Source organism: Somniosus microcephalus, chromosome 6 (assembly GCF_052327205.1).
Source record: "Somniosus microcephalus isolate GS21.2 chromosome 6, FLI_Smic_1.0, whole genome shotgun sequence".
Lineage (NCBI taxonomy): Eukaryota > Metazoa > Chordata > Chondrichthyes > Squaliformes > Somniosidae > Somniosus > Somniosus microcephalus.
In genome coordinates this window covers 250,075,323-250,087,995 of record NC_140992.1, presented here as the reverse complement: position 1 = coordinate 250,087,995, position 12,673 = coordinate 250,075,323, and the positions used below count along the sequence as shown (strand labels likewise).

Sequence of the window (12,673 nt, the reverse complement as noted above, 5' to 3'; positions counted from 1 at the left end):
ATATCCAGAGAATGAATTGAAAAAAACTCCAGTTTCTTTCTTTCTTATTTAAAGAGGAATGGCTGTATGGGATTGTAGAGTTTCAATCCTCATCAATCTCTAATGGATGTTTAACTGCAAACAATGAGGAAAAGAACTATGCACCGACTCAGGGCAGGCATCTTTATATGTTGAAGGAAGGAAAGAAGGGTCAATAGGCAACATCAAAGCACCCAAAGAGGAAACTTTTCCTTACTGGCAACTAGGTGTCTCGTCTTGTGGTACATAAATAATGCCGGTGCTTATTTGGGATTGATAACGCAGGGGTTTAGGGAATAAGGTTTTGGCCAAATAAAGTAAAGTACCTTCCAATGCTTACTTTTTATATTATATAGCTTTAAAAAAGTTGTAAGATATTCCCACCTCATTGTAGAGTTTCAATCCTCATCGCAGTCTCTAAATTGTTTTCTCACACTCTACGTTTTCCTTTCTCTTCCCTCTCCCCCAGAAAACAGCTAAAGTCCTCCCACACCTCTCTCATTGCTGATTTAAACTGATAACTAGAAGGCTCTCAAGTGTCAGATGACTCAAACTTCAATTTTCCAATTCACAGAGCATCTCAAACTATCCACGACCAAAAAGCACAAACTTAATTCGGACCGACACCATTGTAGTAATCAGAGTCTAAATAAAGTTCCTGTTTTGTTCAGATGTTACTGGTTACAATTTCATTTTTTAACCAGGTATCCAAGTAACAATATATATTGAGACAAGACTTCAAATTTCGAAAAAATCAATAAAATGCTAAGTGATACAGATTAGTATAGTGCAAGCTGAAAATGAAATGCAAACACGTTCCAATTATTGATGGTTAGCAAAAAAAGGTAGACTTAGCAACAAACACACTGCAATCATCTACTGTACTGCCAACCTTACTGTACCTGAAAGAAAGTTTTCAACCTATCCCAATGATCACGAAAAGATCGAGCAGAGACAGCCATTTTGCTTTTGCACCACGTATTAAGCCAAGCTAAAATTCTTCCCGGTCAGGTTGAAGCAAGTTTGATGATGAAGGTACTATACGCTAACTGGGAACTGCTGCATTGTAATGAGATCCTGCTCAGCCAACAAGCAGCACAGTGTGGTTCTCTAAGCCTTTTTTAAAAGAAAGCCACTTGGACTTTTTAACTGGTTGAGAGTGAGCTATGTCAATACCTCCCTCTAATTAGATGCTAATAGGTCACGAAAAGCTTCTTAATGATCTGACAGCACGGAATTAAATAATTACCTTATTAACCAGAAACATCTGTAAATTCATTCAATAGCCAAACAGGTGGTTAATAAAACATACAAAATAAATTTGATTTATAATTTTGAAAGTGACTGCATCAGCAAAATGTTAAAAAAACACTGCAGACAACAGATTATCTAAGATATGTGAACCATGAGGTTATAAAAATTCTGAAATCATTTTTAACTTGCCTTGTCGCTGTAGGTGGTTAGTTAATCCATTGCCCTTTAGATTGCAGACCAACACATGTACATGGGCAACTGATGAAAACACACGCTTCAAATCACTTTTAAAAAAAGGCAATCTAATTATTTTTTCATTTGAATTCAAAAATATGATAAACTTAAAGCAAAACAAGCCCAAGTAAAATTGTTAAAAAAACAAAGCATCATTTCAAATTTTAGTCTCTTAATTTAGGGCCAGATAACATATGCTTAAATTAAGAAGGTAATAAAAGTAGAACAACTACAAAAGGATCAAATGAGTGGACAGATATTGCTGACTATAAAAAGAAAATACTGCAGATGTTGGAAATCTGAAAAAACAGAAAATGCTGGAGATACTCAGCAGGTCAGGCAGCATCTGTGAAGAGAGAACTGACGAAGGGTCATCGACCTGAAACGTTAACTCTGTTTCTCTCTTCACAGATGCTGCCTGACCTGCTGAGTATCTCCAGCGTTTTCTGTTTTTATTGCTGATTATAGTCCTTTTAATTAGAAATAAATATTTCAAAAGGGTGGATCAAATGTTGAGTTAAGCACAGGGTGGGAGTCGTGAACCCACTTGAAGAGGATTGTTGGAGCATGGAATGCTTTGCCACGTGGAGTGGTTGAGGCAAAGATTCAGTGCGATTAGTTTTGAACTGATGTAGCAAAGAGCAGCACAATCACAATGGACTGAGCGGCTTCCTTAACTTCTATGGTTCCATGGGTGGATGGTGAGCATTAATGGCCTGGATTTTACAGTCGGCGGCGTACCTATGGAGTATGCTGCCAGCATCCGAATAGAATGCGAACTTAACCGATGGGGACCTTCCTGCTGTTTGATGCTGCGTACAAGAAGGCAGTGTAGTGACCCACGGATCCCAGGGACGCAGCGAGTGTGGAAGCACACTTGTCTAATGTAAATTGAATGCATTCGTTGAAGTGCAGTTTTTCCCACTAGCATATTGGTACCAATATGTTAAATAAGTCGCTTGCTCCAACAAGTAAAGAAAAGATAGCTGCTGCGAAGACAGTTTACAGCTTGCCTGGAGTCAGGTGTTGTCATGGTTTGCTTGCTTTTCAAAGCACTTTCTGATCAAATGAAAATGCAAAATAGAGGATACTTCACATGTGAATAATGTAATTTGTTTTCTATCATATTATTTTACCTATATACTTCAGCCAGTTCCTGTGTCGTGGTAAGGAGAGAACAGGAGAACTAAAGGGTGCCAAGTCTGCATTGCTTTTTTCTCCTTGCCTCTCTGAATTGGTCTGGATCTGGGCCAGTTTAGGGTTTGAGAGTTCATGTTGTTTCGTTTACAAAAAGGATAGTAAACTTATTCAAATTTGCATTCAGTGCCAACATACCCTTTTTGTAAATAAAATGCGATATTAGGAGTCTTTGCAGTCAGCAAATAGCACATTTATATTTTTATAATTATTTCCACACAAATGGGTACTTGTGTAAGAATAAATTAACTGTAAACTCAAGTAGTAGCAGCATGAGTCAGTCTAACAGTTGCGCACTTTTGTGATGTAATTTATGCTGCAAATGGGCTTAATATTCAAAATCTATGTGGATATATTTTATGGATTTACCTTGTCAATTGTGATAGAAAGGGCAATGCCATTAAATACTCATCTTTTTAAAATTATAAAAACATATTGGTCCAGAATGAGCGGTGGGTATGATACCGCCTTTGAAATGGACAGCAAATTTGGGATTACATGCGCTAAATCCCGAACTTGCGATCTGTCAAGTTCTGACTTGACAGATCATCTGCACCAACATTGTAAATCTAATTGCTGGTGCAGAGTTGGGCTAATTTCCCACCAACTACCCAGCAATTACGTATGTTTCCACAGCGTAAGGGGATACCTCCTGACAAATAGTCATTTAAAAAACTTATGAAGCCAGAAATGGAAGCATTTTAGGATTTTGACCATGGAAAATATTTACTTGTCCGTGAAAAGTTTGGAGGAATCAGTTGCTACATTGATATAATTATTTCTTTTGCATCTAAGTGGAGCATAAGCTTAAAAGAAAAATCCAAATTGAAAGTATAGACGTTTATCCCGGATGGCTCTAATAATGAGGGTTTGTTTCTTTTTCCTTTCCGGAGATCGTAAATGAATGAGTGACCTTCTATTTGATGATTGGATCACCAGCCCCCATGATGAGGTTATGTCTTACTGAAACTACATCAACATTCTAATAGAGGCACCGAATAGTGTCATAGTCATAACGGCACAGGAGGCTATTCGGCCCATCAAGTCCGTGCCGGCTCTCGGTAGAGCAATCTAGTCAGTCCCATTCCCCCGCTCTATCCCCATAGCCCTGCAAGTTTATTTCCCTCAAGTGCCTATCCAGTCTCCCCTTGAAAACACTGAGTGTGTCCGCTTCCACCACTTCTGTCGGCAGCGAATTCCAGGTCCTCATCACTCGCTGCGTAAAAAAGTTTTTCCTCACATCCCCCCTGTATCTCTTGCCCAAAACCGTAAATCTGTGTCCCCGAGTCCTTGTGCCAGCAACTAGTGGGAACAGCCTTTCCCTGTCTAGCCTATCCAAACCCATCATAATCTTGTACACCTCTATCAAATCACCCCTCAACATTCTTTGCTCTAATGAAAAACAAATCCAGCTTCTCCAACTTGTCCTTGTAGCTAAGATCCCCATCCCCGGAACCATTCCGGTAAATCTCCTCTGCACCCTCTCAAGAGTTTTCTAAAGTGTGGTGACCAGAACGGGACGCAATACTTCAGTTACGGCCCAACCAGCACTTTATAAAGGTTCAGCATAACTTCTCTACTTTTGCACTGAATACCTCTATTTATGAAGCCCAAGATCCCATAGTTGATGAAAGATGAGGCAGAAAGAAATGAAGTACTACTGGAGTCAAATACTTTAAATTTCTGAAAATAACAATCTTGAGAAATCCACTTCAACCAATATACATATTTACAAATGCAACCCTAGTGATCATGCTGCTGTGCAATGCTCCCTCTATTTTTTTTTTGTGCGCGATCCCTTTAAATTACTGTGCGGCACGTTCAAATTTTGTGCACGCGCGGTTTTTACAATGCAAAAGCCAGTGAGCGGCCCGGGCGGGACCTCACAGACACTGCGCATCTGCGCAGTTTTGAGGGAACATTGCTGCTGTGTAACTGGAAAAAACCTCTGCTAGAATTCCTTAATCTCTTCCCATTTTGTAAGTTAAAATAAATAAACAATTTAAAATGCATGTTCCAGACAATTCTTCTACACTTAATTCAAAAAGACCAATGTCTAAAGTGCAGAATACTACCCCCCGCCCCCCCAAGTTAACAAGAGTGAATTAAAACAAGCTCAATCAGTGATAGCAGTGGAAAAGATAAGGGGATTCCATTTAAGATCAGTGGAGACAGTAAGAAAAAAATGTCAAGAATTGAAAGAGAATCTATCAAAAATAAGGCACAGCAGTTAACTGGACCTGGAGAAACACAAAGAAACCAACAGATCAGATCAAAGCTCTGCAGTCCAGCCACATCCAGTCGTGAATGTTGGTGCACAATTAAACAACCAATAGGAGGAGGAGGTTCCAGTGCAGCATGTGGTGTGGCATCAAGGAGCCCAAGTAAAATTGAAGTCAATGGGAATCAGGGGGAAAACTCTCCACTGGCTGGAGTCATACCTAGCACAAAGGAAGATGGTTGCGGTTGTTGGAGGCCAGTCATCTCAGCCCCAGGGCATCGCTGCAGAGTTGTTCAGGGTAGTGCCCTAGGCCCAACCATCTTCAGCTGCTTCAACAATGACCTTCCCTCCATCATAAGGTCAGAAGTGGGATGTTCGCTGACGATTGCACAACCTTCAGTTCCATTCACAACTCCTCAGATAATGATGTAGTCCATGCCCGCAAGCAGCAAGACCTGGACGACATTCAGGCTTCGGCTGATAAGTGGCAAGTAACATTCACGCCACACAAGTGCCAGGCAATGACTATCTCCAACAAGAGAGAGTCTAACCACTGCCCCATGACATTCAATGGCATTACCATCGCCGAATCCCCCATATCAACATCCTAGGGGTCAGCATTGACCAGCTGGACCAACCACAAACAGTGGCTATAAAGAGGTCAGAGGCTGGGTACTCTGCGGCGAGTGTCTCACCTCCCAACTCCCCAAAGCCCTTCCACCATCTACAAGGCACGAGTCAGGAATGTGATGGAATACTCTCCACTTGCCTGGATGAGTACAGCTCCAACAACACTCAAGAAGCTCGACACAATCCAAGACAAAGCAGCCCACTTGATTGGCACCCATCCACCACTCTAAACATTCACTCCCTCCAACACCAGCGCACCGTGGCTCCAGTGTGTACCATCTACAAGATGCACTGCAGCAACTCGCCAAGGCTTCTTCGACAGCACCTCCATCATCTAGAAGGACAAAGGCAGCAGGCGCATGGGAACACCATCACCTCCAAGTTCCCCTCCAAGTCACACACCATCCTGACTTGGAAGTATATCACCGTTCCTTCACCGTCGCTGGGTCAAAATCCTGGAACATCCTCCCGAACAGCACTGTGGGAGTACCTGCAGCGGTTCAAGAAGGTGGCTCACCACCACCTTCTCAAAGGCAATTAGGAATGGGCAATAAATGATGGCCTTGCCAGCGATGCCCACATCCCAGGACTGATTAAAATAAAACATGCCTTTAAATAATTGAAAGAAACAAGTTTTCAATATGCCATCGAAAGATATTACGACCTGGTGATTCAACCATTGCACTGCAAAAGGAATATTATATAGAATTATACAGAAATTCAAACAGAAACAGGCCAATCAGTCCAGGTTGGTGTTTATCTTCCACATAAGCAGTAGTCTGAATCCCAGGTTCCCAAATCCCTTTTATTCCCCTTTCCTTCAACCACCTATCTAAATCTATTCTTAAATGCTGGCATGGCTTCTGATTTAGTCACTAACTCTCGTAGTGAATTCACAGCTAAATAATCCTCTGTAAAAAAGCTTCTCCTGCTCTTTGTCATAAATAACTTGCATTTAAATTTATATCTATGTCCCCTTGTTCGAGACCCCTCAATCACTGGAAAGAATCTGTTTCTATATGTTCTGTCCAATCCCTTCATAATTTTAAGCACCTGTATCAAATTACTCCTTAATCTCCTCTGTTCTAACAAAAACAACTCCAATTTTTCAAATCTTTTTTGGTATTTATATTTCACCATAGCAGGCAGCATCCTAGTGAATCTGCACTGTACCCTCTGTTGCCTCAACATTCTTCCTATAGCGTGGAGCCCAAAGCAGCGCTCAATACCCCAATTATGGCCTCACTAAAGTTTTATATAGATTCACCATTACATCTCAACTTTTGTATCCTATACCTTTTGCCATAAACACAGTATTACATTAGTTTTCATTATAGCCTGATCCATAGGAGGTGGTCCTTTCAATGTCGTGAACCTGAACACCCAAATTCCACTGTTCTTCCACATCACCAGGCTTTCCATATTCTTACTAATTTGATGGAATGTTTTTGAAGAGGTTACTAAGTTAGTGAATGAGGGCAACCCATAGACATTTTCTATCTAGACTTTCAGAAATTCTTTGATAGGGTACCTCACAAGAGGCTACTCTACAAGACAGAATCTTGGGGAATTCGTAGTAATCTGCTGTAGTGGATGAAGAATTTGATGCATGCCTGTAGGCAGAAAGTTGTTGTCAAAGGATTTGGATCTTCTTGGAGACCAGTTATCAGTGATGTCCCACAGGGATCGGTGTTAGGTCCTTTGTTCTTTACTATCTTTTTTAATGACCTAGATGCAGCTGTTGGGGAAATGATATGTAAGTTAGTGGACGATACAAAACTACGTGCGAGTGTTAGGACTGTAGAGGATGTTCAACTATTGCAATGCAATCGCGATGTGTTGGGGGAATGGGCCCGTGTTTGGCAAATTATGTTTAACCTAGAAAAGTGCAATGCTATGCATGTGGGCGAGTCTAATGCTAAATATACATCCACCTTACAGGGAACAGAACTGAAACCAGTGATGAAGGAGAAAGATCTGGGTGTTACAGTGCATCACTCGCTGAAGGTTCACGACCAATAACGTGTACATCGAGAGCAAACAGGGTATTAGGTTGTATTCACAGGACATTACACTACAAAACAAAACATCCCATTTTATCCTTGTTCAAGATTTTGGGCAACCCTCATTTAGAATACTGTGTCCAGTTTTGGTCCCCTTGCATGGTGGGGTATATTGAGGCTTTGGGAAAGGTATTGAGGATGGCCACACAATTGATTTCCCACTTTAAAACACCTTAGCTACCCAGAAAGGCTTAAAGAGCTGGGTCTGTATACTTCAGAGAAGTGTAGACTCAGGAGATTTGATCGAGGTTTATAAAATAATGAAGATACTAAATTGTGTTTACATGAACAAATTATCTTAACTGGATAGATTAGGGAGGACCGGGGGTCACTGTTACAAGTTACATGAGGGTAGAACTATGTTGGATGTTAAGTGGTTCTTCTTTTCCCAGAGAATAGTATACTTGTGGAACAGGTTGCCAGCTCGTGTGGTGAAAGCTGATTAGCTGTACACCTTGAAGAGAGAACTGGACCTGTTTCTGGCTAGGGCGGAGATCATGTTGTACAAGATGTTGTACCTGCAATATAAGCCAAATTCTATTAGGTCTCCTGGACTAGTTTCGATCTCCTAAAGGGGTTGGAGAGTAATTTTCCAGATCTTTATTCGCTAATTGCCAGAGTTTTTCTCTTTTTTTTTGCCTCTCCAAGAGGATTACATGGCTCCGGGTGGGTCTGGAGTGTCTGTATCATAATGCACAAGGCATCACAACTGTACAGGACAGACTAATTATTTTCGTCTGCTCATATTACTTTTCTTCTTTAACAGTGTGACAGCCGTGACTCAATTGGTAGCACACTTGTCTCGGAGTCAGAAGTTTGTGGGTTCAAGTCCCACTCCAGGGACTTGAGCACATAAAGCCTAGACTGACACTTCAGTGCAGTGCTGAGGGAGTGCTGCACTGTCGGATGAGACATTAAACCGAGGCCCCGTCTGCTCTCTCAGGTGGACGTAAAAGATCCCATGGCACTATTTTGAAGCAGAACAGGGGAGTTGTCCTCGGTGTCCTGACCAATATTTATCTTTCAATCAACATCACTAAAACAGATTATCTGGTCATTATCACATTGCTGTTTGTGGGAGCTTGCTGTGCGCAAATTGGCTGCCGCATTTCCTACATTACAACAGTGACTACACTTCAAAAATACTTCATTGGCTGTAAAGCGCTTTGGGGCTTCCGGTGGTCATGAAAGGCAGTATAGAAATGCAAGTCGTTCTTTCAAATGTACCAACTCATATTTACTGATATTGAATTTTATCTATCATTTTTTTCCCATTCCACCAGCAATATTCCTTTGCAGCTTTCTCAGAATTATTTCTTATGCCTCCTATTTTAGTATTATCTGCAAATTTAGACACTGATCCCTTTAACCCTAAATCCAAATAATTGATATACAGTGGAAAAAAAGCAGTCCCCAGAATATAACCCTGTGGGACATCGCTACCCACTTCCAACCCAGTCTGAGAAACTATCCTCTACTCCTACTCTGTTTCCTCCTTTCTAACCAGCTTTTAAAACCAATTTGCTACTTTGCCCCTAATTTCATACTCCTTAATCTTCTCCAATAGTCTCACATATGCTATCTTGTCAAAGGGTTTCTGAATGTCCATGTGCACCACATCCATTGCATTTTCCCATCCACCATATGTCACCTGCTCAAATAATGCCATCAGTTTGCCAGGCAGATCTTCCTCTCTGATATCAGTGGTTTATTTTTAATGAAAGACTCCAAAATTTTCCCTATCACAGAGCTAACTGGTCTGCAATTACTCAAGTTAGCTTGGTCTCCCCATTTGAAAATGGGTCTTACATTGGCCAATCTCCAGTCTACCAGCACAAATCAACTCCCAACAGAACCCGGAAATATAATTTCTCGGGCTCTGCCACTTCTACCCCCGTTTCCCCTCAAGATCCTTGGGTGTATCTCAATCAGGTCCTGGCACTTTGTCCTCCTTTGGCTTAACTAACTTCCCTAATGATTTATTTTTATTTATTTTAGAATTTCTCAATCATCAAATCAGTGGAACGGGCTGGATGACAAGTGGAGCTTGTGAGCGAGAGCGCATGCTCGAGGATGAACCATCAACAACAGCAAACGTAACGCAATGAGAGGTCCCTTAATAATCATGTCATTTATGATGAAAGACTAATGGTAACTTGTTTAAAACTGCATAACATTGTACCATCAAAGGCTTTGAAGATGTCCAGATGATTAATTTCCGCAAGTATTTTTTTTGTTCTGTTTTGCAGCCAATAGGAATTAATGCGGTGATATTTCTCAGCCTCTTTCATATTTGTTATTTTGCAAATGGACACTTTTTTTTTTTTTTTTTATAAAACGCAGATATATTAATACAGGAAACTTTCTGGTATCCGGCACTGACGTGTTGCCGGTTCATCAACAATTCTGGATAACCGAACGCTATAGTAAAAGATACGGAGCTCAGAGCTCCGTATAAAGCAACAAACCCTGTCGACAGCTTCAAAACAATCGGCACAAGTTGCAAGCGTCTCTGTAGCTTAGCAACAGCTTCAGCTACACCCTTGCACAGCAACAAATGGAGTAAAAAAAGTAATAAAAGTTATCTGAACCGACTCTTGAATTTTGCCGGTGGATAGAGCGTTCCGGATATTTAGGGGCCGGTTAATCAAAAGTTTCCTGTATTCTCCTTCACAATACTAAATAATGACAATAATTCCATTTAATAATTCCATTTAATTTTTGATACAAAAACCTGACACTTCATACTTCTTTTGTGAGAATTGCTGTGGACACGGCAATGCATTTATGTGGACATCATAGGCTAAGTACAATGATAGCATATGCCATTGGCTATGATACAACAGAAATGATATGCATTCTACAACTTCGACACTTCTTACACATTTGGTTTAGTCCCAGAAACAGTCTGGCTCAGTGCAGAAGAAATAAACAGTCCTGGCACTGAACAGATCTGTATCGACATAAATCCATTTGGGGCCAAGGTGACTATTGACGTCAGCACGTGCTGGCTCTGTGTTGAATAGCTCCAGAGGTTGGTCATGCCGTGTGTATAGAATAAATAAAAAGAATGGCTAGCAATGGACTTCCTTTTGCATTAATTGACATATTCACGATGTAAGTAATTTCTTAACTTCTGTGTTCTCATGCAATTTAAAAAAGATTTCTATCATTCAGAAGCGGGTGATCCCTTGGGTAAAACTAAAAGTATTTCTTGGGGACTGGGATCTTCCATTTAAAATCTTCTTCCTTACTTGATAATTAACAGGGATGGATAACCTCTCTGTAATTCTGCCTAAACAGTGATCTTGACTCATTGCAGATGATCGCTTTACAGCGAGCTCGGTGTCAAATTTAGTATCCACGCCAAAATGAAAATACTTCACTCCAGGTACAGCAGAGCAAACAGTGAATCTCAAACCTTATTTCATGTACTCTATTGTTACATATTATGCAGACTTGAACTGTTTTTGCTGCCCCATATAATTGAAATATTATGCAGACTTGAATTGTTTTTGCTGCCCCATATAATAAGTTGTGTATAGAAGGAATAAGAGTGCCAACCAATGGAAAGAAAAACCTTCAGATGTTTTTAGCTATATTTGAAAGCCTCAACTGTTTGTGGTGCATTCTGTACTAAGATAGGCATTCACATTCCATGCAGGTTTGATTCTAAGCTTCATTTTTGTTTCTCCTAACCTATTATGCACAAGATTTCACTGCATGCGCACTAGTTTTGCATACTCCTAACCTCTTATGTACAATAGGATTTCACTGTATGCACAGCGATTGAGATATACATTTCATTTTCTTTGCTTCTATGCATCGATGTTTCTGCCTTGCTGTTGGAACAGCAATTCCACTCACCAGTGATGTTTTCTGCATGCCCTGGTTAGGGTTCAGCCGTGCCATCCGTGCCTCGTAAGCAGCCTTCAATTTCTGGTTCTGTCTCGATGCTTCTTCCAATGGAGTAAGTTCTCTAGATTGGTACAGTTATAAAACTATTTTTTATGTGTCACAAATTAGTTAAACAATGAGGCAGCTTTGCAGTCTTTGAATTATTAGCAGGAGAAGGGGAGAATGCTCAGAAAATGTCCTTCCGTTTTTATTATGAAGCAATATATTTTCTAGTAATTGAAAAGAAAGTGGGTAATTTAGTGCACCTAAAATATAAGGTGCACATTTAATGCCTGAAATTTTTTTTATATTCTTCTCTGTATCGTGGGGGTTAAGTTAAATCAAGTCTTTTGAAACAAGGTGGACTGTTAGCTCAACTTTTTAAAGGTTGATGCAAATAAAATGAAAATATACCCGATGTTTGGACACGGTTGGATTCCGCAAACTCAGCTCCTTGCGTGGACAGCTGCTCACCTATTCACAACCATATCAACACCCATCAGAAACTTGGCAGCCTTTAAGAATCTGCCACCATGTCTTCTATCGGCCGTAAGGCTTGAGCACTGCTTTATACGTTTCCAGGGAATGTTTGGGCCGTAAAAATTACAGTCTAATTTGTTTAAAACCACAAATTTGCAACGTTTTTAAGCGCAGCAGCAGTGTACAGATTACAAATGGTAGGTAGCCTTATCCGATTCTATAAAAATGTTTTAAATCCAAAATTAGAATTGGGAGTGAAATTGAAAAGCAGCTGGAAATCCAGTATATTTCTTGAACTATGCTACAGCTTTACCAGGCCCGAGAAACTAGTATTCCCAAACACTTACAGTGTTCAAATTCGAAGAAGGCAAACAAATATCCCACGGTACCGAGTTGGTTGAGGAATCCAGCAGTGAATCCAAAGGCTGAAATCCTGGTTAACACTGAAACCTGTCCCTCATAATTGGGTGATTTTTCAACTGATCTTCGCTGGGTGGCACCAAGGGAGCACCAGGTTTGTGAGCAGGCTTTGAGAACATTGGGGAGTTCCCCGACGACTGGAGAAAGGGCTGCTTTTGGACAGTTAACATATTTTATTCCCACCAAGATTTGAAGGCACAGAGGAAATAGCTAACGTTCATTCCCCTCCTGAAGCACACGAGATGAAGGACTATTTCAT

General features: G+C 40.6%; 1 protein-coding gene across 4 annotated transcripts in view; it reads right to left on the bottom strand.

Annotated features, from left to right (window-relative positions):
- The window catches only part of vps9d1 (VPS9 domain containing 1), a 95,794-nt gene that overhangs the window by 71,325 nt on the left and 11,796 nt on the right, over nucleotides 1–12,673 (bottom strand). For all 4 annotated transcript variants that reach the window (XM_085991732.1, XM_085991734.1, XM_085991735.1 and 1 more), the window contains exon 5: nucleotides 11,485–11,596. In XM_085991732.1, the coding sequence (XP_085847858.1) occupies nucleotides 11,485–11,596 (112 nt within the window). The remainder of the gene's footprint in view (nucleotides 1–11,484; nucleotides 11,597–12,673) is intronic.